Source organism: Staurois parvus, unplaced genomic scaffold (genome assembly GCF_062004578.1).
Source record: "Staurois parvus isolate SC_StPar_1 unplaced genomic scaffold, SC_StPar_1.0 ptg000157l, whole genome shotgun sequence".
In the NCBI taxonomy this organism is placed as follows: domain Eukaryota; kingdom Metazoa; phylum Chordata; class Amphibia; order Anura; family Ranidae; genus Staurois; species Staurois parvus.
The window spans coordinates 8724803-8751660 of record NW_028317953.1 but is presented as its reverse complement, the minus strand read 5'-3'; the positions used below and the strand labels follow the sequence as shown (position 1 = coordinate 8751660).

The 26858-nt window shown below is 41.9% G+C and overlaps 1 protein-coding gene across 3 annotated transcripts in view; it reads right to left on the bottom strand.

Annotated features, from left to right (window-relative positions):
* SLC35D4 (solute carrier family 35 member D4) overlaps positions 1-26858 on the bottom strand; it is a 176509-nt gene that overhangs the window by 91102 nt on the left and 58549 nt on the right. Inside the window, exons 8-13 of one of the 3 annotated variants that reach the window (XM_089675742.1) lie at positions 23963-24011; positions 20586-20631; positions 20204-20239; positions 15503-15537; positions 1883-1992; positions 1549-1795 (exon numbers count right to left, since the gene is read on the bottom strand). In XM_089675742.1, coding sequence (XP_089531868.1) covers positions 1928-1992; positions 15503-15537; positions 20204-20239; positions 20586-20631; positions 23963-24011 — 231 coding nt within the window. In that variant the 3' untranslated portion in view covers positions 1549-1795; positions 1883-1927. Of the gene's footprint in view, positions 1-1548; positions 1993-15502; positions 15538-20203; positions 20240-20585; positions 20632-23962; positions 24012-26858 lie in introns of those variants that run through there. The other 2 variants (XM_089675741.1, XM_089675740.1) reach the window with 2 other exon arrangements.

The window sequence follows — 26858 nt, the reverse complement described above, 5'->3', positions numbered from 1 at the left end:
AAAAAAAAAAAAAAAAAATTAGGGAGGGACTGCTGAACCTAAAGTGTTTCTGCATAAAGAGGATGTTATTCACAAATCTAGCAAAGCCTTCCTATAAACAGAAGGATAAATCTTAAGAGCAACAGGAGATTTATCAAGGTACCGTAAATGATGTAGCTGGCAGGGGACAAAAGATTCTCTGAAAGCATTTAAGCATTGATGGATTGGTTAAGGAGACCAATGGCAAGATGTAGCCTGTGGGTCCTGCATGCTAATTTTCGACTTCTGTAATTACAGATTTGTTTGTTAATTTGCTCAGTAGAACATTTTGTGCAGGAAGCCTTTTATCCCTCTTTCTGCTTTAACTAGTGTTGTGTTTCAATATGACAAAGCAGTCTTCACCATCTGAAAAAAACTCCACATTCTGCCCATCTTTCTGCATAGCACCTCAGATTCTGCTAATTGTCTTTATTTACCTATAATGGCCAGGTCAGCACTGCAGTTCTAGCATACCTGGAACCCAAAATCAACCCTAAAGAGCAAATATGGTGGAACAGAGCAAGTGTAATTTCCCACTAGTTCTTCACAGTTGTCTGGAATTCTGTCAATTTAGGATCTAATCCTAATTCCATCATGGCCAGAACTTTTATCCCCTAACTACAGTTGTGACTAGCCCATGAGAATTCAACATATGATCCTGTCAAGAATCAAGCAAGAGCAATTTATACATGTTTTTTCTGTCTTCAATTTAAATATATAGATAATGTAGTCACACCACGACAGAAGTAGCTTGGCTAAAATGCATGCTTCCCATCATGCTGGGGGTAAGGACTTTTCTAGGCTCCTGGACAGTGTTGGAGTTTATACACATGGATGTATGATTTTACAATCTTGATGGCAGTAAGATCCTACGTAAAATACTGTCTGTACACAAATAATGTTTGTGCTTTCTATACATATTTACAATGTACAGAGCAAATACACTCCATTTGCTAGGATGCCAATGACCCCTGCTGCCTAGCATCAGCAGCTGTTAGGACACAGGCAGCCCCTGCTGCCTAGCATCCTTTGTTGCTAGGTCACAGGCATCTCCTGTCACCTAGTGTCCTCCATTGCTAGAATGCAGGCAGCTCCTATCTTCTGGACACTGGAGGAAATTTACAGCAAACACTAATTTTGGAAGCATAATTATTAATGTAGAATGTATGTTCTTTTGTTAAAGAACTTTCATTGTTATCAAATGGGTCAAGCTCCACTTTAAGAAGTGGTCAGGGTAGGGTTTCATTCAGTCAGGTTGTGTGATATTACAGTAGCCATTGGAAGAATTTATGAATTATGAAGAAAATCTGCCTCAGGATGAGTCTCACCGCTCCTGTTTAGCAATGCTTTGTCATGCGACAGAAATGATAAATATTCCCCAATGTATTTTTTTTTTCTCCTCACAAAGGGAAAGAGGTACAAGGGAGGCTTCGCAAACAAGTGATCACTGTGATTGGTTATCATAGTGCATAATGTGTTTGAAACCAAGGATATGGACTTTGAAGGCACAAAGCAGACCAAAAATTTTATAAAAACAAAACAATTTTTATTATTAACAATCATATAAAATCTTGCACAATCAGCACTTCGTATAGGGCTACATAAAAACCTAAGCACTCTCTATGGTGTGATCCCTTGTTACACAGAATATGAGGATCATATATGTAAATAACACGAGTGTTGCACCAGCTGTTTCCAGTTCCTCCAAGTCTGAGGGTTCTACCTTCCTCTACATCATTTGCGACAAAAGTCGCTTCTTCAAGAGTTTATAGTGCGTCTATTCAAGGAAAAATGTACATAATATAAAAATTCCAAATAATGTAATTACATACAATTCACTATAAAAAACTACAACACTTGCTACCTGTATAAAATATATATAAATATGCATGCTTTTTCGCTGTGCCAGTCAGAAGGCCACTGGACGGGTTGCAGCTTCAATCCCAGGGCAGGTGCGGGACACACACTTGTGGGCTGGAAGGGACAGACAGGAGTAAATTACAAGAATTACTTTCTAACTGCTAACAATAGTAAAATACCAAGGACAGAACTACTGATGCTAACTAACAAGAACATAACACAATGAGTTCTAGATTCCTACGGTGTATTTAACAGTTGTTGGAGAACATTGGTCACGAGTAGGCCTAAGGAACAATTATAACAAAAGGTTTCCTGCTAATAGCGCATGAATTCAAAACATTGACAATCCTCCCCCATAATCACTCATTTTTATACCTTAATCAATAGGGGGGATGCATATATCCACCATGATGCAGGGTTGCTGGGCAAGGCTTACATGATTCTTGGTTACCAAATATCAATGTTCTCATATAGTATGTTTTATGGCCATATGGTCACTTATTGTTATAAGTAATAATTGTAATTTGCTCCTGTCTGCCCCTTCCAGCCCAGACATGTGTGACCCCGCACCTGTCCAGGGACTGAGGATGCAACCCATCCAGGGGCTTTCCAAAAGGCCCAGTGAAAGAGCGTGCATATTGTATTTTATTCAGGTAGCAAGTGCTGTTGTTTTATTAATGAATTGCATGTAATTACATTACCTGGAATTTATATTATGTACATTTTTCCTTGAATAGACACACTACAACTCCTGAAGAAGCGACTTTCATCGCGAAACATGTAGAGCTAAATGTAGAGGAAGGTGGAACACTCATGTCATTTCCATATACTGTATAATCCTCATATGCAGTGTAATAAGGGAATCACACCATAGAGAGTGCTTGGGTTTTTATATAGCTCTATACAAAATGCTGATTGTGCAAGATTTTATGTAATTGTTAATAATAAAAATAGTTTTGTTTTAAATAATTTTTAGTCTAGTTTGTGCCTTCAAAGTCCATATCTTTGGTTTCAAATACCTTTCGCTTCATTGTTGGGAAGTGGCACTGGATATCCTTTATTGTGCCCATCAAGGCCAGATCTAGCCTGTCTGATGTGGGGGTGCAGTAAAAAAAAAGTCAGGCAGGCAGAAGATGGGAAGTCAGCAGGGCAGTGTATAGGGGGTAAGCAGGGCAGAGGATTGGGTCAGAAGTTTGTATTGCAGTGTATAGATGTCATTAGTTTGTAGGGCAATATACAGGGTCAGCAGGGCAGAGGACAGAGATTAGGAGTAGACGAGGCAGACTTCACAGGTCAGTAGTAAGCTTGCAGAGTTCAGGGGCCAATAATATTCAATTCAGAGTACAGATTTTGCCTAACAGTGGGAGAAGCTTCAAGGGGAATGATTAAACAAAATCTGTGCCTAGTCACTGTATACTTTGAACACATATATCATAATCCTTGTAACAACAAAATACTCCAAATTACTATGTCACAAGTGACAATCTCATAGATACACAAACCTCAGAATGAAGAATAATTTTTAAATATTTAAACGTTTTCATCACATATGCTTTTCTGTACAAAAAAGTGATAATTTTGTCTGTCTGAGCCGACCCTAAAGAAGAGCTTCATGAAAACCTGCAACTGTTGGGACAATGAGCACTTTGGTGAGGACAAGAGAATGTACAACATAATGTATAGCGTGCAGGGGTCAGAATTGAGTAACATACAAAACAACATATAGAGTGCAGCATCAGGACAAGCCTACCACATCAGAATTACTCCTTACATCTAGAATCCCCATAAGAATTCCCCCTCAAACAGAGTCCACAGAGTCCCGTCTCTACATCAAGTCCTCCCCTCCTTACATCAGGGTCCCAAAAGTCCCCCAACATCAGGGTCCCCATAGCCCCCCTCCTTACATCAGGGTTCCCTTAGCTGCCCTATTAAAATCAGGGTCCCCATAGCCCCCCTCCTCACATCAGGATCCCCATAGCCCCCCTGCTTACATCAGGGTCCCATTATCTCCCCTTCTTACATCAGGGTTCCCATAATCCCCCTCCTTACATCAGGGTCCCCATAGTCCCCCTCCTTACATCAATCAGGGTCCCCTTAGTTCCTCTCCTTACATCAGGGTGCCAATAGTCCCCCTTCTTACATCAGGGTCCCCATTGCCTCCCTCCTTACATTAGGGTCCCCACAGCCCCCTCCTTACATCAGGGTCCCCATAGCCCCCCTCCTTACATCAGGGTCCCCTTAGCCCTTCCTTACATCAGGGTCCCCATAGCCTCCTCCTTACATCAGGGTCCCCATAGCCCCCCCTCCTTACATTCCACTCCTCCCTCGCCTTAATCACTGCAAGATCTTCATGGCAGAGTTGATCTGTCCCGCACCAATACAAGAAGCACACGGGATGAAGACCTGATTGTAGTGATGGACAGTGCACCTTGTGTACCCATTGGCTGGAGAGGCAGTGGGAGGCAATGCTGCCAACCTCCAGCTGTCTCTTCAACCAATGGGTAGCTGAATTCCACTCTAAAGCCCCTCCCTCTTGATGTCACTCGGGATCTTCCGAGTCCCAGCCAGCTAGCTTACTATGCAAGCGGCCAGGAGGACATGTATTATAATACAGGAGATAGTGGCAACTCAATGTACAGCCTCCCTGCTGCCTCGCCACCCCCCCACAGACTTTATGGGATCCATGTGCACCTATCCCCTTATCAACAGCCCTGAAGTTGAAGAGTTTAAGGCTGGGGGGGGTGCAACTGAAACCACCCAGCACCCCCCTTGATCCAGCCATGGTGCCACCCAATGGGTACTATAAATCATATGCTTATCATTGTGATCTTGTGATTGGAGGCCAATCCCACTGGTTCCTGATTGTTACTGTGTGACAGGAGCTCTCGGCAAAAGCTTGGTCTCAGTGCTGGGTTCGAGTAATTAAACACACTCCCAGCACAAACAAGGGTATTCATATTTGTGGCAGCATGGCATAAGGACCAGTCCACACCAACATATGTATGCATACAGACAGTCTTAAGGAGTTTATTTCATTTGGATATGGGAGCAAATACATACACATTGCACCTCTGTTACACCATGGTTATGGTTTACTGTGCTACACAATGGTTATGCTTTACTGTGCTATATCATGGTTATACTTTACTGTGCTACACCATGGTTATGCTTTACTGTGCTACACAATGGTTATGCTTTACTGTGCTACACCATGGTTATGCTTTACTGCTTGTTCTCTCAGTGAACGTTTATAAGTCAGCCAACACATTGAATGCAATGCACTCTCTTTGTGGCCAATTTGCTGTCTCAGCAGTTCCCAAATGGAAAAGGTAAGTGAAGCCAAGTCAAATACAGAGCTTTCTCTAGTGGGTAATCTGAAAATCTCTATATTTATTGCAACAAGAACAAGCATGTAAAAAGTACAAGCCATTTCATTGTTATTCTGTGGCAAATGGTATAAAAATTACTCAAACTATATGTTCATTGAATATGCACTACACTTTCCCTTTAAGAAAGGTGTATTTAGAATTACTGATCTTGCAATGTACTTTCTTGCGGGTGAAGCTAGATAGCTTTTATTGGTTTGGCAAGCATTCTCTCAGCTTATCACAGGCAAAGCAGACTAGCAAAACAAAGGAGAGGTTAGAAAATGACATAACCGTGCTCACCCCCTTGCTGAGCTTTGGTGACATTTCACCTTTTTAAACAAAATTTCCATTAATGGCCAAATATCGAAGTTTCATGGCTGTGCCTTAAGATCTTTGTTTTCGCTCTAATTGTGCTAAACAGAAATTCACATTTTTCAAAACAGCCAATCAAAGTAAGTAAAATGTTGTGTAACGATCTACACAAATGGAAGCAAAAAGAAGAACAGAAAAAAAGTCAAGATCTTTAATATATTTCCTCTGGTAGCTTTGCCTGTTAAGTAAAAGAACACATGACTGAATGAGGACACCTCCTGCTAACTGCCCTATCAGCTACATAGAAAGGATTACTCCGGGGTGGTGAAAAGTAGAAAACAACTTTTAAATGAGGAGCTGATTAATCATTAAATGAATTAATGCATTTTTAACACCTTATCTTGCAATAGGGGATCAACCTGACAGACAGCACAGCTTACACAGAAAATAATAGGGAATCCCTATTGCACAGAAGGAGTTTATTTTTCTTGGCCAAGGTCTATTTGCTAAAAAAATGAGGAGATGTAGTCAGAGAGCTACTCTATTCATAAGGAAAATGAGACAGCTGCCAGCAATCAGGTGGGCTCACCACCAGTGCCAGCAAGAATATCTCTGGTTGGGTACCCAATACATCAGCAGGAGAACAGAATTCTATATAGCCCTTTCTGCTACACCAAGGATCCAGGCTTGCCCTATCGGTTTCTCATTTATTCTATTATGAATGCGGCTATCAAAGTCATCCACCCTACCAACAGCTCTGCCACCCTTCTCTGCCAGTCTTTCTACTGGTTTCCACTCACCCAATAATTAAAAATTCTAACAATACAAAGCCATTCACAACTCTTCCCAAAACTACATCACCAACCTTTTTGCAAAATATCCCCCAAACTGTCCACTCGGCTCTTCCCAAGACCTTCTGCTCTCTAGCTGCCTCGTCACTTTCATGATTGTGCTAGAGCTTTTCCCTTCCTCTTGAACTCCCTATCCCAATTTGTCCAGCTATCTCCTATTTTGTCTGAGTTTAGGCAATCCCTGAAAGCCCATATTTTCAGGGAAGCCTATCCTGACTGCATCTAATAAACTGTACTATTACTTTCTCCATCAACTCATCCTTCCCAGCTATTACCATTTCTATCACTTGCCCCTCCCTTTTAAATTGTAAGTATTCACAAGCAGGGCCTTTTGAACTTTCATGTATTGAACTGTATTGCAACTGGACTGCCTTTCTTTATTTTGTAAAACGTTGCATAAACTTTTGGCACCATATAAATCATGTATAATAATGTAGTAATAAGGCCGACTGAATCTTACAGAAAAAAGGATCCCTGAATGAGCCATTTCATCATGCTGGCATTGATTTTTAAAATGCATGTTCAAGGGCGGTCACCTTTATTCTTGCTTCATTACTTTATTAGTCACTGGCCTAGGAGAATCATTTGCTTATCAGGTGTTAGACACTTGATATGTACATACTTTTTCCAGATGAATGACTTGGTAGTGAAATAAACATGATGATTACAGCTCTGTGATTCAACTTGCTAAAAATCAGCTATGACTTCTATACTTTTATAAATCTAACCTAACAGCTTCACTTTATGAATATTTTGCTATATCAATATATAGAACCTAAAAGGAGAGATCAGTGATGGTCAACTTGAAAATAATGGAGGGTTGCAAGCACGGTCCTGGCATTTCCAGAGGGCTGCACAGCAACATGATTAGGCTTTAACCCACTTCACCGCCTGATAATTTTGGTACTGAAATGCACACTAAAAAAATTTGGAGTCATTGTTGGTTCCAGTGACCGTAATATCCCCCAGCATTGGTGTCTTCATCTGCTATAAACAAACCCCCAGTATTGGTGTCGGTGACTAAAATAACCACCTCAGCATTGGTGACCACACAAATAATCACAGTAATAACTCCCAGCATTGGTGTCAGTGAATAGCCTCCAGCACTGGTGTCAGTGAATAACCTGCAGCACTGGTGTCAGTTACCGCAATGACTCCCTGCAATAGTGGCAGTGCTGTTAACTCCTTACTGCACTGATGCTCAGTATCGGTGCTATTTAACACTTGCCCCCCCCCCCTTAATTGGCAGAAAGTGCAACAGCAGTGAAATTTAACACACCCAACCCCGATTGTTTGTTAGTGTAGTCAATGGCAGTGAAAAATCAGTGAAATGAGTGGCAATGTAATTTACAGCGTATCTACTGTATAGTCAAAAATTACTATTGTATATTAATTTCTACATTTTATTTCTAGCCTACTCCTATTACTCTAAATAATTAAAAACTAAAATGCACTTGTTGTCAAATAATTTAAAAAGAAAAAAAGAATATCAGTTGCACCAGCACTTAACACATCCAAATACCAAAATGTGGTAATGATAAACGTGATAATGATCAATGTGATAATGATCAATTCCATCTAAATCCTTGAGAATGTCTTCCTACGACGAAATGTGTTGGGGCAGAGCAAAATGTCATTATGCTCTGGGACCCGCTACTGGTCCAATTTTAACCACTTGAGCTCCTGAGGATTTACCCCCCTTAATGACTAGGCCTTTTTTTGCTGTTTGGCGCTGCACTAATTCAAATGATAATTGCGGGGTCATGCAATGCTGCACCCATCCTTTTTTTCACACAAATAGAGCTTTCTTTTGGTGGTATTTTATCACCTGTGCGCTTTTTATTTTTTGCGCTATAACCAAAAAAACCACAAAAATTTTGAAAAAAAACAATATTTTCTACTTTCAGCTATAAAAAATATATCGTAAACTCAAAGTTAGTAATAATTTAAGCCAAAATGTATTCTGCTACATGTTTTTGGTAAACAAAATCCCAATAAGTGTATATTGATTGCTTTGTTTGAAAGTTATAGCATCTACAAACTATGGTATAGATCAGGGGTGGGCAAACTTTTTGACTTGAGGGCCGCAATGGGTTCATATATTGGACCCGGGGGCCGGACCAAGAGTAGATGAATGATGTGTATGTGTCATCCATAGTAAGTATAGTAATATTCCCCCATAGTAAGCATAGTAATTAATCCCCCATATAGTAATTAATCCCCCATATAGTAATTCATCCTCCATAGTAATTCATCCCCCATATAGTAATTCATCCCCCATATAGTAATTCATCCCCCCTATAGTAATTCATCCCCCATAGTAATTTATCCCCCATATAGTAATTCATCCCCCATAGTAATTCATCCCCCCTATAGTAATTCATCCCCCCTATAGTAATTCATCCCCCATATAGTAATTCATCCCCCATATAGTAATTCATCCCCCATAGTAATTCATCCCCCATAGTAATTCATCCCCCATATAGTAATTCATCCCCCATATAGTAATTCATCCCCCCTATAGTAATTCATCCCCCATATAGTAATTCATCCCCCATATAGTAATTCATCCCCCATATAGTAATTCATCCCCCATATAGTAATTCATCCCCCCTATAGTAATTCATCCCCCATAGTAATTCATCCCCCATAGTAATTCATCCCCCCTATAGTAATTCATCCCCCCTATAGTAATTCATCCCCCATATAGTAATTCATCCCCCATACTAATTCATCCCCCCTATAGTAATTCATCCCCCCTATAGTAATTCATCCCCCCTATAGTAATTCATCCCCCATATTAATTCATCCCCCATATTAAGTCCCCCCTGTGTCAATTCACTTACCTTTGCTCCGCGCGTTCCTCTCGCCGTGTTCCCGCGCCGTTCTGGTGTAGCATGAAAATCTGTCTCCTATGAGGATCTTTCCCCCTCGACGTATCTGCGCATGTGCCAGTTTCAGGCATTAGCAGCCGATCGGCGATCTCCGGCACATGCGCAGATACGTCGAGGGGGACAGATCCTCATAGGAGACAGATTTTCATGCTACACCGGTCTTCAGGGCAGACTGTGAGAGGAGCCTAGTGGGAGCCTAGCTCTGCGGGCCAGATTAAAAGGTCCGCCGGGCCGTAGTTTGCCCATTGCTGGTATAGATACTGCAATTTATGCCTTTTTTTGCTATACAGTGCTGCACTAATTCAAATGATAATTGCGCGGTCATGCAATGCTATACCCAAACAAAATTTACGTCCTTTTTTTCACACAAATAGAGCTTTCTTTTGGTGGTATTTGATCACCTGTGCGCTTTTTATTTTTTGCGCTATAAACAAAAAAACACGAAAATTTTGAAAAAAAAAACAATATTTTCTACTTTCAGCTATAAAAAATATATCGTAAACTCAAAGTTAGTCATAAATTTAAGCCAAAATGTATTCTGCTACATGTTTTTGGTAAAAAAAATCCCGTACATTAGTGGGCAAACTAGCTCTATCTGGGAGGGGCGCTAACACTATCGGAAGTCACCAGTGACACTAATACAGCGATCAGTAAAAATCTGTTCACTGCAATCAATGACACTGGTGACAGGGCAGTGAAGGGGTTAACTGGGGGGGGGGCGATCAAGGGGTTAAATGGGATTACTAGTGTACTGGCGGGCAAACTGGAGCTATCTTGGAGGGGCGCTAACACTATCGGAAGTCGCCAGCGACACTGATACAGTGATCAGTAAAAATCTGTTCACTGATCAATGACACTGGTGACAGGGCAGTGAAGGGGTCAACTCAGGGGAAGGGGGGGCGATCAAGGGGTTAGACGGGATTATTGGTGTATTAGCGGGCAATCTGGCGCTATCTGGGAGGCACGCTAACACTATCGGAAGTCGCCAGCGACACTGATACAGTGATCAGTAAAAATCGGTTCACTGATCAGTGACACTGGTGACAGGGCAGTGAAGGGGTTAACTGGGGGGGGGGGAGATTAAGGGGTTACTGGTGTACTAGCGGGCAATCTGGCGCTATCTGGGAGGGGCACGAACACTATCGGAAGTCGCCAGCGACACTGATACAGTGATCAGTAAAAATTGGTTCACTGATCAGTGACACTGGTGAAAGGGCAGTGAAGGGGTTAACTGGGGTGGGGGGGGGAGATTAAGGGGTTAAATGGGATTACTGGTGTACTAGCAGGCAATCTGGTGCTATCTGGGAGGGGCGCTAACACTATCGGAAGTCGCCAGCGACACTGATACAGTGATCAGTAAAAATCGCTTCACTGATCAGTGACACTGGTGACAGGGCAGTGAAGGGGTTAACTGGGGGGGGGGCGATCAGGGGGTTAAATGTGTCCTAGGTGTGTTCTAACTGTTAGTGTAGTGCTTTGTACTCACTTTTACTGTGTCTTCTTCTCTCTCTGGAACGGAATGTGTCCAGGCAGAGAAGAATGACATCATATCCTGTCCTGTGTAAATGTCAACACAGGACAGGATAGGACAGGGACCGATCATCTGATTTCAGCCAGACATCACTGGCTGAAATCTAATGATTGATCCCTCCGGGTTCGAATGGTGTCACCCGCGGGCCGGCGGGAGCGCGCGCGCGCCCCCTGCCGGCGAGAACGGCGGGAGCGCGGAACCCGTTTTAAAACGTGGTTTTGCGCCTGAGTGCCGCCCTGCAGACGTATATATACAGTGGCAGGGCGGCAAGCGGTTAATGCTGCTCTGTTTGTATAGCACAACGTGAGTACCTGTTTACAAGTGTTTGCAGTTTTATACTATGCAGCTTTTGTGATTCATGTTTTGTCAGTCCACTGCACATCCCTGCTGGTGAATCCTGTGGTTCCCTATGTCCGGTCTAAATAGGAGTGCACAGTGTACACGCCTTTATTGAACAAGCACCATTAGACACCCTATAATAGATTCCTCTTCCCCTGATTTAACTGCCGAGATCAATGGCATAACTATCGACCCGTCCCCGCATGCCGGGGTAACCTTAAATTCTGAACTATCCTTTCAGGCCCACATCCAATCCCTGTCCAAATCATGCCACCTCAACCTCCACAACATCTCCAGAATACGCCCCTTTTTAACCAATGACACCACAAAGCTCCTAATTCACTCCCTGGTTATTTCTTGCCTCAACTACTGCAACTCCACCCCCATTGGCCTACCTTTGCATAGGCTATCCCCCCTCCAGTCCATCATAAATACTGCTGCCAGACTCATCCACCTTACCACTTGTTCAGTGTCAGCTACCCCTCTCTGCCAATCCCTCCAATGGCTTCCACTGGCCCAATGAATAAAATTCAAAATACTAACAACTTAACTTCCTTGAATTCTGTGACATGCATTCACTATTCCCTCTGGGTGAGCACTGCTGTGTTACACATTTCACAGAGCCTGCCTTCTAAACTACTGAGGTGCTGAGAGGAGGAGTTTCAGGATGCGGAGTCAGTACGGGAATTACTGCTTGCAGGCAGCAAGGTGCCAGGGGATATGTAGTCCCTAGAAACTGAAAGTAAACAGCAGAGGGTAAGCTGCAAGCATGCAGAGAATCCAGGAAGTTGTGGAAAAGGATGGCCAGCAGACAGGCAGAACTGACAACATGAAAGGAGATTTTTCAAGTAAGAATATATTGGATTGTTAAAAAATAATACTATTTTTTATATGGTTATTCAAATTCTCCGTGTATGCTGTGATCATAGAACTCCATTAACCTCTATCCCTTTCCCATTACTAGCCACTGGTGCAATGGCAATAAAACTGAAACACTTTTACCTGATCAAACGCCCCTGCACCCCGTCACTCAGTCGCTCCAATGAGGATGGGACTACACGGACAGTACTGTCTATTTCAGTGCCAAAACTCATAGATCATTTCAGCATCCAGCACTCTGCTACCGCTTTGTAAAAAAGGACAGGTGCCTTACCCAGCCAAGGACACAGTGGGCCACACATGGAAAGCTGGCAGTGTTGGGATCCCACTGAAATACTGAAATAGATATATGGGAACTGCCACTGCTCTTATTTCCAAAAATGCAGGCTCTTGGGCTCTTATCCACATACTGGTTTTCATACCTAGTGAGTCAGTGACCTGGAAAATGCATGCAGCCTGTAAGGTAAAAAAAAGTCTAAGATAATATGTTGCGCGCTTCTTCCAGGTCAGTGACTTACTATCTAGTACAGCCACGATCTAGAGGAGTTAGAAATAACAGATTTCGGATTTGTACCATCAAGTTCCCTTTAAAGTGCAACTATATCCACCTAGAATCCAGCAATGCACCGTTCCTGGAACTCACTTCCGGGTCTCTGTCATCAGCCGCTGTCATTGGCCATGATGTGCAGGGGGTTCAGTTAGATTTGGCATTGCCAGTTTAGTGAAGTGAGCTGCGATTTCACAATTTACTGTACAGAAGCGGACATGCAGATATTTAGCTTTATTGCAGAAGAGGCAAAGCATGGGCAAAGTGGCCTTCAAAACTTAGCATTGTTGCTGGATTCATGGTATATATTGCCCCTTCTGATATATTATCTTTGTGGAGTTTTTTCCAGTGGGGTTTTTCATTTTTATTCTTATTTTTATAGTCTGTATTTGTCTCTGCCCAATGGGATACTCTATGACAACCTTTGCGTTTCAAGAGTTCAAGCTTTTTTGGATGGGGACGGGTGGATGATTTTGCATTTCTTGGTCCTGAAAGTTGGTGGTCATCATTCTTACATATCCTTTTTGATATCATTTGTATACTGTATATGTGATATGTATGCTTAGATTATAAATCTAACGATTGTGACATGCTCCCCCCTGATGAAGGTTTGTGTCAAAAATCGAAACACATCAGGGTTTCTAAATGCAATATTTATGAGTTTTGTACGATGATATATTATTTTTTGGCGCCTTAATAAAAATCCACTTTTTGCTACCTTTCTATTCATTAAAAATTCTGCCTGTCCGCATAAGGTGGAGCCTAAAGTTCCACTTTAAGATATTCCCTGTATTCTTTGCATAATGACAATATCATGGAAGAAACCTGTTTTTTCCTTAAACTGATATGCATGATAAAAACATAGAAGAGTGACAACAGTAAGACCAAAAGGTATAATTCTGGGGTGTCACAGATTCATTACTTCTGCTAGAAGTCTCTTACAAGCATCCACTACTCAAAAGGTCAGTTTTGAACTTTCCTCCTGCTAGAGTGAGAACCATGCCCCATGTTCTTGATCTCAACTTCATATTACAGATACTGCCCTCCTGAACCTTATTCAATCCCTTCATTTATTTATTGGTTTCAGTCATGCCTCCCCATTTCATTCTTTTCACGATGTTGTACTTCCTACTTTCTCACAGTCTTTCATGATATATTATATTTTGTTGCCCATCAATGGACTTGTTTTATCCCACCATATATTTTTGTAAGTTAGGCCTCCAGAGTTGGACACAGTATTTTAAATGAGGTTTAACTAAATTTAGAATGCTATGTTTCCATGTTTTAGGTTCTGGAGCTTGGGTTCCCTCTGCCATGATAAAAGGACTTGGGATCTCTGCTATATGTGGAAAGACAGAAATAGCACTGTTTACATTTACTTGCAATAAATATATGGCCAACTAAGGGCCTGATTGTTTAAGCTCAAATTTCACTGCTGCAGTTGTATCACTGAGCAGGGGGACCCCCTTTGTATGATCTACGATGGCCCACCAATGTCTTAAATAGCCCTGAAGAGAGCTGAAGATTTTTAAAACATTTTTTCATGTGAGCATGGTGTTGGTCAGGAATGATTTTAAAGACTATAGTTGGGCATAGGAGGTTAGTTCTTTCAGTCATACAAGCAAGCTGGATGGAGGAATCCACCCCAAGCTGATAATATTCCCCCCCACCTCTCGTGCCTCCATGACATTTCCATCAAGATTAATAATGTAACTATCAGTCTGTCCCCTGAAGCCAGGGTACAAGGTGTAATCCTGGGCTCTGACCTATTCTTTTGGCGCCAAATCCAATCACTGTCAAAAGCTTGTAGACTTCACCTCCATAACATCTCTAAAATTCACCCATATTTAACTAATGAAACCACTGAGCTACTCATTCACTCCCTTATTATCTCTTGCCTTGACTATTGCAACTCCTTTCTCATAGGCCTACCTCTCCATAGGCTATCCCCTCTTCAATCTATTATGAATGCTGCTGCCAGACTTATCTACCTTACCAAATGCTCAGTGTCCACTACTCCTCTCTGCCAATCCCTCCACTGGCTTCCGATTGCCCAGCGAATTAAATTCAAAATGCTAGCAACAACATACAACGCTATTCACAACTCTGCCCCGAGCTACATCACTAATCTTGTCTCCAAATATCACCCAAACCGTTCTCTCTGCTCCTTTCATGATCTCTTGTTCTCTAGCTCCTTTATCTCCTCCTCCCATGCTCCTCTCCAGGACTTTGCCAGAGCCTCTCCCATCCTCTGGAACTCTCCACCTCAATCTGTCCGGCAATCCCCTACTCTGGCCGCCTTTAGGCGATCCCTGAAAACTCATCTCTTCATGAAAGCCTATCACGCCTCCAATTAAACATTTATCACTTCCATCAGCTTATCCCCCACAGTTATAACCTTTTGTACCACTTGCCCCACCCTATTAGATTGTAAACTCTTATGAGCAGGGCCCTCTTAATCCTCGTTTTTATATTGTATTGTAACTGTACTGTCTTCCTTTATATTGTAAAGCGCTGTGAAAACTGTTGGTGCTATACAAATCCTGTAGAATAATAATTGTATTCTGACAGCAGATCCCACTGCTGTCAGAATATACTGATCAGCGTCTGCAGCCGGATGAATCTTGATTTGTCTATGCCTAGCTTTACTCTTCTGTGAGGTTGAGATTTTTGCACCAGCCATGACAAAGAACGATGGTAACAGGAAGGGGCAGATCATCACATTATAAACTCCACCACAATTGTTGGGAAGGAGTCTGGAGGAGCTTTCATTCATGGTAACATGGTGGAAGACACCTGGCCCTTTTACACATGCTTTTACACAAGAGAGTATTTAATGAACAGTCACCAAGCGAACAAAAAAAAAACCCAAACTAATATTTGCATTAGCTATATACACTTACCAGTAGGATGCGAGGCAGAGGCCAACAGGACAACACTGCAAGACACAAATTGCAAATACTGTATGCATGTTTTCTGCAATAAGATAATAAAGATTTACTACCATCTCATACAGGATAAAATGAAACAATATACTGTATGTACTAGATACCCTGGATATTCTAGTAGATTAGTAATTGTGGGCCTACTGTACAAACTTCCTCTATTTCCTTTTTACAGTAGTTGCTTTATGTGTGTGAATAGGACTGTGAAGTCCAATACACATAGGGCTTTGACCCCACTGTCTTCTCCATCCCCTAATCTTACCAACTCCCCATTCTCTTCCTCAGAACTGCAAATAAACTGGAAGACACACTTATGATGAAGGGTGTGGCTGTTACTCATTTATGCAGGCAAAGGGAGAGCAGAAAATGCATTTCCATCAGCACAAAAATAGCTTATTAAGCATGTCCAAGGGAAAATCAGTTAAACATTTTTACACCATAAGAAAAAAAAAAAGGAAGGATGTTCAATTCTACATAGACAGATGCCATCCCACCCCACCTGGCATCCATACCAGAAGGAGAACCCAATCTGAAATGCACTTGGGCTCTTGTGATGGGACTTTATGGAAGCAGCAAGAGTGAAGTGGAATATATGGTCAAGACACAACAGGCCAGTCATTGTCTAGCTGGTTTTGGGAGCAGTATTCCCTTGTATAAACTGGAACCTTTTAGCTGAAATCTAGAACAAAGAATTTAAACAGAAATTTCCAGTTGGAAACTCTAAACAGTTTCCTTATACTGATTATTGTAATCCTACCACATTCCTGCGGTTCTGAGCAATCAAACAGTCTGTCATGTATTAGCAAAAAATCCCAGTACATTCATTAAACTGCTGTGATATCACCTCATAACTTATTTCTCCACAAGCACAAGGGCAGCCACGCGGCCAGGCCTGGGAAAACGCAATCCTGTTTGTTTGGCTTCCAGAATGAAGACAGCCAGTATTAAAAGAAAACATGCATTTGTAGATATAGTAGAATGTGCTAGAAAGCATTTGCCTTGGGGGAACTCGACCTATGTATAAATCTATCAATACTAAGAAAGTGAGAATAGTAAGTATTAACATAGTGCTTGCAATAATGTATAGGAGAGCTGTTATATTACAGGTTTTTATTTTTCTATTGCTATTTATAAGTAATGTCAGGCATCATTATAGTCATGAAACATGAATAATGGTGTGACAAAAAGTGAACAAATAAATTGGCTTTGCCTTTGAAAGTAGAGGTCTTTTCCATTATTTCTTGGGCTTGTGTAGATGGGCTGTAGACTCAGAAGAGAATTAAATGTAGTAAATTTTCAGATGCATCTGTTTTGCTTTCCAGTTTTTGCTTTTTTTAAACAGTTGCATTAAGCCACTTATTAGTTGAACTAAGCTGCTTCAACACACTTCTGTATTTCACTCAAAACACAAGTCCTAACAGTGACAATTGAGCACAGAAAATACAGAGACCGACAATTCTAAAAAGCATGACTAAAAAAAAAAAAAAATTAAATTCTTTAAAACATCCAAATGCCATAAGCTGAAAGTTGATGGATGTGAGGTATTAAAATGTGCTAATTTTATAGTAACAAAACGTAAATGTACAATATAGTCCAATTTTCAGTTATTCAAAACAGGCAAACCAGTTTACAGATGATGCAAAACTGAACAAACAGCTATATTTTCCCCTTATGACTTTATTTTGGATGCAAAAAAGCCTTGTCCCCATATTTCGGTTTTTAGTAGTTCAGAGAACTCCATAAGTACCCTGGCGTGAGGGGTGGGGCTGATGGTAGTGTTGTTGATCTTGATGGAGAAGTCGGGGGGGGCACGGGCTGGGGGGAATACTAGAAGCTCAGTTTTGGAAAGAGTTTGAGGAAGTGGAGTGATATCCAGTCCGATATGTCACTTAGTAGGCTGGTGATGCAATTGGAGACTGAGGGGGTGAGGTGAGGGGTAGAGAGATAGATTTGTGTGTTGTCGGCATAGAGACGGTAGTTGAAGCCGTGGGAGTTTATCAATTGTCCAAGGGAGGAGGTGTAGATGGAGAAAAGGAGGGGTCCAAGGACAGAGCCTTGAGGGACCCCGACAGAGAGAGGGAGTGAAGAGGAGGTGGCAGCGTTATAGGTAACACTGAAGGAGCGCTGCGATAGATAGGAGGAGAACCAGGAGGGAGCGGAGTCTCTGAGGCCAAGAGAGTGGAGTTTTTTGAGGAGGAGGGGGTGGTCAACCATGTCAAAAGCCGCAGAGAGGTCAAGTAGTAGGAGTATAGTATAGTGGCCATTGATTTTGGCGGTTAGTAGGTCATTGGTGAGTTTAAGTAGGGCAGTTTCAGTGGAGTGTAGGGGGCGGAAGCAGGACTGTAAAGGGTCGAAAACGTTGTTGTCGGTGAGATGGGAGCTCAAGCGATTGTAGACTAAGCGTTCTAGAAGTTTAGAGGTAAATGGCAGTAGGGAGATGGGTCAGAGGGGTCCAGGGAGGGTTTCTTAACTATGGGAGTGATGTGCACGTGCTTTAGAGGGGAGGGGAAGGTACCGGTGGAGAGGGAAAGATGTGAGTGAGGGAGCAGTGGGGTGGATGTCTGAGCAGTGGCGAAGTCCCTACGAATTGCATCAATCTTGTTTTTGAAGTGGTTGGCAATCTCGTGGGCGGTAAGTGAGGTACTGGGTGGAGGCAGAGAAAGTAGAGAGTTAACAGTGGAGAAGAGCCGGCGAGGACTGGAGGAGAAGGTACTAATTAGGGTAATAAAGTAGGCTTGTTTGGCAGCGTGAAGGGAGGAAGTGTACATTAAGAAGTCAGATTTATAGCGGGTGAACGCTTGTTGGGATTTGGTTTTACACCATAGTCGCTCCAGCACACAACTATGTTGTTTGAGGTTTCTGGTGTGGTCGGTCTGCCCGGGTTGTAGCGGTCGGGGCCTAATGCCTCGTGTTGTCAGGGGTGCAAGCGAGTCTAGAGCGGCTGAAAGCGAGTTGTTGTAGACAGCAGTGGACAGGTCAGGGCAGGACAGGGGATGGATGCTGTCGTAAAGCTGGTCAGTTGCAGAGTGGAAGGGAACAGGGTTCCAATTCCCGAGGTTTCTGCTGGTAATTGTTTGCCGTTTGAAGGGATAGGTGTTTGAGGACGAGGAGACGGAGAAGGTGATGAGGTTGTGATCGGAGAGAGAAAAGGGGGTGTTTGTGAGGTTGCAGGGAGTGCAAAGGTGAGAGAAGACAAGGTCAAGAGTGTTCCGGTCAGAGTGGGTTATATTTAGGAAATATACTCACAAAAGTGATGGTAAAACAGGCATAAGTAAACCATAATCCACACAGGGTTACAGGTAAATCCAAAGGGGGGGGATACAAGCTAATGCGTTTCGAAGGGTGGTCCCTTCTTCATCAGAGCTGGGTTTGGCAGATAGAAACTTCAGTATAGCAGAGTTCCCATGGCAAGGAGACATTCAGCCACTGAGTGTCAGTATTACAGCATTTCAGCCTGTTTCAGATGTTTTACCATCACTTTTGTGAGTATATTTCTTAAATAAAATAAAATTAGTCACTATTTATTGAGGTAATGTGCAAGGTTTGTGCGCGCTCTCTTTCATCTCCTTCTACATTCTGCTTGCCGTCTACCTCAACCCCTGCTTAAACCTGTTTACTCTCTCATCTTACATAGTTACATAGTTAGTCTGTCTGGAAAAAAAAGACAAAAGTCCATTCAGTTCAACCATTAAAAAAAAGTTATAATCCTTTACCCACAGTTGATCCAGAGGAAAGCATAAAAAACCCAGCAAAGCATGATCCAATTTGTTCCTGCAGGGAAAAAAATTCCTTCCTGATCCCCCAAGAGGAAATTGGATATTCCCTGGATCAACTTTACCTTTAAATGTTAGTAACCAGTTATATTCTGTGTATCTAAGAAAGAATCCAGGCCTTTTTTGAAGCAATCCACTGAGCTGACCAGAACCAACTCTTGAGGGAGTCTATTCCACATTTTCACAGCTCTCACTGTGAAGAAACCTTTGTGTGTTTGGAGATCTACGACATTGTTTAATGTATCCACACTGTAGCCCATCCATTCCGGTCATCCCCCCTGGTGGGGCAATCCTGGGGGCAGTGTGCAGAAATGAAAGCTGGCTGCCACTAGGGTTCCAAGCCATTGTCCCTTGCAGGGCACTCTTGTGAAAACCTACTAGTATTTAGACTCCACACTCTAGATCAGGGGCGGGCAAACTGCGGCTCTCCAGCTGTTGTGGAACTACATTTCCCATGAGGCATTGCAACATTACAAAACTGACAGTTACAGCTAGGCATAATGGAACTCGTAGTCTTGCAACAGCTGGAGAGCCGCAGTTTGCCCCCCCCCTGCTCTAGATGAACCTGTGTGACCTGCCAGTTGGCACCATAATAGACCTAGAAGGGTTGACTCACCAACAGAGGAAGCCATTAATGTGATCACAATATAAAGTATGATAACTATAGTCACTAGAGTTTCTCATTTCAGTTCATGTTTGTGTTATATAAATTGTTTAGACACTGTTGATCAAGGTAGTGATGTAGAAGATTTAACTCACCAGCAGTGAAAGCTATTGATACAGAATATTCTAAATATGGAGTATACTGGCAGTAGTCACTGACATTCCCTATTTCACTGTATGTTTTAACAAATTATGCAACACAAAATATAAAGATCATACTTACCTGAAAAAATAGTTTATATACTGTTGATCAAGGTCACTGAGAAAAAGAAAACCAAACAAACAAAATGAGACGGCGGTCACAAAAATGCTGGGTTATATAATATTTGGATGCAGTGTGTAATGGAGAAATGAAATAAGCAAAAAAAAAAAAAAGTAATTATCCTTCATAAATACATATATTTCATCATACCATTGTGTTGTATCCTTTGCTACTGTTGAAGTATAATCCACACAGTTTAAGAATGTTTATTGTTTAAAGTGTGCTCCTCGGAGAAGGAACAAACGCAGCAACCACAAGTTTCATTATAGCACAAAATCTTTTGAGATACAGAACCCATACTGATGCACAGTTATATTTAGTTACCACCATGCATGCATACTACCTTAGCAAACTTGACTTCTGAGATTTCTGGAATATTCTGTAACATCCTGGAAAAAAAGATTGAAGAACATGTAGCATTATCATCTCTAATGTATAACTTTAGCCAAATGTTTTTAATTTTTAGATCTGGGTTAAATGGGGGGAGAGTCGGTAGATGGATGTCATTGGTATCTGTGTCCTTGTTAGGGAGATGCAACATGGCTACACCTCCTTTTGTCCCGATGACTATTGCCCGCAGAGAAAACAAGCAATGCACTGGAACAGTATTGAAGCAATATCTTCTAATGGCAATACTTGCTGCTTGTGTTCCACTGACAATCGTCAAGATTTAGTGGTTGTAACCCTTACATATACCCAGTGAAGTGACTGACCTCAGGTGATACACACAGATGAAACAAATCCTCCTACGTAAATTGTATATTTCTATCTACAGCCATCGGTCCCAGGGCTGGATTGAGCCTGTGTGATGTGGGAGTGCAGTAAAAAAAAAAAGTCAGGGGGGCAGAAGATGGGAGGTCAGCAGGGCAGTGTATAGGGGGTAACCAGGGCAGAGGATAGGGTCAGAAGTTTGTATTGCAGTGTACAGAGGTCATTAGATTGTAGGGCAGTGTACAGGGGTCAGCAGGGCGGAGGACAGGGATTAGGAGTAGATGAGGCGGACTTCACAGGTCAGTAGTAAATTTGCAGAGTTCAGGGGCCAGTAATAAGTGACACAGAGGACACATTTTGCCTAACAGTAGGAAAAGCTTCAAGGGGAATGATTAAACAAAATCTGTGCCAAGTTATTGTATACTTTGCACACATATATCATAATCCTTGTACCCTCAAAATACTCCAATTTACTATGTCACAAGTGACAATCTCACAGATACGCAAATCTCAGAATGAAGAATAATTTTTAAATATTTAAATGTTTCCCATCACATGCTTTTCTGTACACAGAAGTGATCGTTTTGTCTGTCTGAGCCAACCCTAAAGAAGAACTTCATTAAAACCAGTAATTGTTGGGATAATTAACACTTTGGTCAGGACTACATAATGTACAACATAATGTATAGAGTGCAGGGGTCAGGAGTGAGTAACATACAAAACAACATATAGAGTGCAGCATCAGGACAAGCCTACCTGTTCACATCAGAATTACCCCTTACATCTAGAATCCCCATAAAACAGAGTCCACAAAGTCCCGTCTCTACATCAAGTCCTCCCCTTTACATCGGGTCCCAAAAGTCCCCCTCCTTACATCAGGGTCCCCTTAGCCCCCTCCATACATCAGGGTCCCCTTAGCCCCCCTATTAAAATCAGGGTTCCCACAGCCCCCCTCCTTACATCATGGTGCCCATAGTCCCCCTCCTTACAGCAGGGTGCCCATAGTCCCCCTCCTTACAGCAGGGTGCCCATAGTCCCCCTCCTTACAGCAGGGTGCCCATAGTCCCCCTCCTTACAGCAGGGTGCCCATAGTCCCCCTCCTTACAGCAGGGTGCCCATAGTCCCCCTCCTTACAGCAGGGTGCCCATAGTCCCCCTCCTTACAGCAGGGTGCCCATAGTCCCCCTCCTTACAACAGGGTCCCTATAGTCCCTCTCCTTACATCAGGGTTCCTACAGTCCCCCTATTAAAATCAGGGTCCCCATAGTCCACCTCCTTACATCAGGGTCCCCATAGCCCCCTCCTTACATCAGGGTCCCCATAGCCCCCCACCTTACACTCCACTCCTCCCTCGCCTTAACCACTGAAAGATCTTCATGGCAGTGCTAATCCATCCTGTACCAAAACAAGAAGCCCATGGGATGAAGACTTGATTGTAGTGATGGACAGTGCACCCTGTGTACCCATTGGCTGAAGAGGCAGTGCTGCCCGCCTCCTGCTGCCTCTTCAACCAATGGGTAGCTGAATTCCTCTCTAAAGCCCCTCCCCCTTGACATCACTTGGGATCTCCTGAGTCCCAGCCGACTAGCTTACTATGCCAGCGGCTGGGAGGACATGTATTATAATACAGGAGATAGTGGCAACTCAATGTACAGCCTCCCTGCTGCCTTGCCGCCCCCCCCCCCCCCTGCAGACTTTATGGGACCCGTGTCCGCCTCTCCCCTTATCAGCAGCCCTGAAGTTGGAGAGTTTAAGGCTTGGGGGGGGTGAATATAAAAGGGCAGTGATGTTTGAAGAAGGGGTTAACTAAAAGACCATTTTAATACTACTGTTTTATGCTCTAAAACATCTGCATATACTTTAAGCCAGGGGTCTCCAAACTTTTTAAACAAAGGGCCAGTTTACTACCCTTCAAGCTTTTGGGGGGCTGGATCGTGGTCACTTGAAGTAGAAAATGTCCTGGCATCAGTGAGAGTAATCAATGAACCATCTTTAGTAACAGGTAGAGAAGTATTAGGTGTTAGTGGGGGAATAGTGCTGCATCCTTGGTGTCAGTGGAAGGAATAGTGCCCCATTGTTGGTGTTAGTGGCAAAAATTATGCCCCATTGTAGGTGTCAGTGGGAGGGATATATAAAGGCAAACAAAGAGCCGCATGCGGCCCAGAGCCACAGTTTGGAGACCACTGTTTTAAGTCAACATGTGGGCTGAGCCCCAGCAATACCCTACATTAGGTGTTTGATTATACATGACATGAAATTAGATGGATATAAATTGCAAGCTGTAAAGTGTTAGGGTGCATTAAAATTCATGTTAGGACATCCATATAGTAAATGTGGTTTTGCTAAAATATCGTAGCTGAAATAAGTTATATGTAAATCTTTTACCATGTTTACTAATTATTTTCCTAAGGCAACCAATTTCAAAAGAAGTTTCTCTAGTTAGATGAAAATTGTTACAAAAACCCTTATTATATCAGGATATCTATTCACAAACACTTGAGCTCAATGGATAGGATAGCCATATATCAGTGACTAGGTATAGACCACAATCCTGCAAATGTAGAATAGACCACATCATAGCAACATTCAAAAATCAACAAAAAACTATCATTTATTTTACATGTTTCAGAAGTCCTGAACAACAGCAGACACCCCAGAATGCCTGTTGATAGCTTTCTTAGGCTTCTCATTTAGATTTATTTTGTTACTGGGGCCTGACATTTTATAGGCTAGGCTCCACCAAATGCCATCCCCTTGACCATCAAAGTGATCATGCTGAAAAATGGAATGGCAATTGACTATGTTTAGCCAAGAAGTCTCCTACCAATAATAAATTGAGGTGGAGGGCACAGAAGAGGCCTTTCTGGCTAATAAAGGTAATATGCATCTTGTGTTGTCTGCTTTTAGTTTATACTTTAACATATTTAACACAGGGCACAGATTCACTTTAACTCTGATGGTTAGTTACTTTCAGCCAAGTTTAATGGTATGTTCCACCAGTTGCACGTACCTGAACAAACTAGATGAATCATGGCCCAAAAATAACCGTCTTGATCAAACTGTAACAAAAGCAGAGGTGATACAGTATACCTATCTACCATATTTAAGATAATTTTTATAATCTTTCAAAAGCTGAATTCCAGACTAGCAGGTAAATACAAAGCTGAAATACATAATTATGACAATTGGTAAGAAACACCCTGGCATTTAGTGTGCATAACCCTGTTAGTCCTTCCTTGTCAACTTTTTTTTCCTGTGAAATCCCCCAAAAATGAGCATCAGCCAGTCATCTTAAATTAGTACTACATTGCATCTGAGCACCACAAACTACAAACACTTTGTCATTTTTTAACATTCAAAAGCAAACTCACCCACCCATCCATCCATCCATCCATATCTCCAAACTTTATTTTGCTGATAAAATCCCTTTGAAAAACACCCCCTAGCATTTCTGGCAGTGACCATCTCAAGTAAGAGCAGATGATTCATGTAGCATTTATTTCCTAAATTCCATCTGCCCTTAGCTCAGACATGCAGGCAGGAGGGTGTGCTTAGCTGAGAAAACCCCTCCTCCCCTCCTGAATACTCCTGGGAAGTCTGACATAATTTACCTAGGCCAATAACCAGGAAGTCACTAAAGGAATTTAAAAAAAAAAAAAGTTTAAAACAAGTAAATATGATATACTGATATACTTTCCTATCTATTTTTTAATGCTAGCAGCATAAGGATTACAATACGTCAATCTTGATTGAAAGGTAAATTCCACTGTAAAGTCCATAATTATTTAATGTTGATAAAATTAGGTTCAACAGGAAGATGAAAGGTAGTCAACGTGTTTCAAGAGCCAAGCAACCCCCCTTCATCAGGGCTCAAATAAAAAGTAAAAAAGCTTCCTATAGTACTTAATCTATAAAATATCCTGGAAAATGTCTTAACAAGACAAGGAACATTGATAGTCATACTGTACATGTGCTTGAGATGGTCGCTGCACACGTTTATCAAACACATGTCCATTATGATCATCAATGCACCCTCTAATTTGGAAAAAAAAATATTTTAAGCTTGTATAGATAAGAGTCCTACAGGAAGCTTTTTTTTTTTTTTTTTTTTTTTTTACACGTCTTATTGGAGCCCTGATGAAGAGGGATTGTTTGAACAACCCCCCCCCCCCCCCGAAACATGCTGGCTACCTTTCATCTTCCTCTTATCTAAATTTTATCAACAGAAAATTATGGACACTTAAGAAGACCGTCTGGCACTCTTTTTGTGGATTTCAGTTGGATCTCTCAGTGGAGGTCATTGCTCTTCTTTTGTGGAGAAAGGAAGGACAAGGATCTACTTTTGCAATCTGCGAAGTCAGAGTCGCAACGATCAGGACAGTAGAATTGGATGCGATTTGTCATGAGAATTGAATGGTCAAATCGCATCAGTGTGAACCAGGGCGTAATCATCAAGTCCAACAATGCTCTCTGCCTGGTGGTTAAAAAATGTAGTCCAGCGCCACCCATCCACCTTTTCTTCTACTCTCACTTGGTCTTGTCTCACTTCTGTATGTGTACTTTTGCTGTTATTGTTATTTTTACGTATACTTTGAACATAAAGAAATGACTGGCACAATAATAACACTTTATGTCAATAAACAGCAGTATTTACAATGCTCTAATTAGTGGAAATCTGCAAGGTGGTAGAGCAAATATTAAAAACACAGACAATCTACAGCTAGGTAATTTGCCTGATTTTCTATAAAGGACCCCCCAGCAGCAGAACATGCAGCCGGGATAATTACCACTTCATACAACTCACTAGGTAAGCCGGCTGCCTTCCATTCTAATAGGCACTTCAGATACAAAGCTGTGTTAAGTATGCTATTAACCAAATAAAAAAATTACACTATTATGATGCATTGAAGAAACCTACTGCCTGCTTTGTAGAAATTCAGTCCTGTGATAAACCCATTGCTCTGCACCAACATCTAACAAAATGACACACATACAATTGCCACAGGATACGTGAAGCTGTGAATTGTTCTAGTAACTGAAGGGGTATTGACCACACAGTTTAAAACAGGGCAGCTGACGTGATTTTAGACACGGTACAATAATATCACAGTTCAGCTACTATATACAGAGCCGAAGCGGAGGTGAACAGTTATACGGCATACGGTATTAATCATCCAGGACAGTAATCAAAGCCTCTAGATTCTCAAAGGAAAACCACTGAATGGTTTACCAGTTCAATATCCTTGCACACTGTATGACGGCATTTATTATAGGTAAAAAAAAAAGTAAATCCAAAATGAAGAACATGTGGTGTTTGTGGTATTTGGATGGTCTTACATGTTTACTTTAGAAAACATGTAGCCCATCAATAAATTTTTAGATACACATGAAAAAAGAAATCTTGATAGAAATAATCTTATTGATATTTGTCAACGTTTTAAAAGCCTTGTTCCTTTGTACAGTTAGAATTTGTGTGTACATAGGACAGACATATTTGCTCATTACAAACACAGATTCTGCATCCTGGTTTGCAGTGTCAAACAATATTTGTGCTTTACTGCACCTTATTACAATGGAAATCTAAAGCTGGCCATACAGGGGCTCAACAAGAGAAATCTAACAGATTCCTCACTCTACCCAAATGAATGAAGAAATCTCCCCTATGGACTAATATTTTCATCAGGACTTGCAGCTGCTGCATATCCAAACGGCAATAGCATCTGATTGAATACAGTCACTGTTCAGCCAGAACTTTCCACTCACCTCTTGCAACAAAATTTGATTGAAAAGTGAAGAGTTGGAGCTGGGTGGTGCCGACAGGGCCACCTGAATCTTGGGATTTGACAAAATTCTAGCAGAGTATGGCCAGGTTAGAAGTCATCCATATAATCAAAAGCAACCCACTG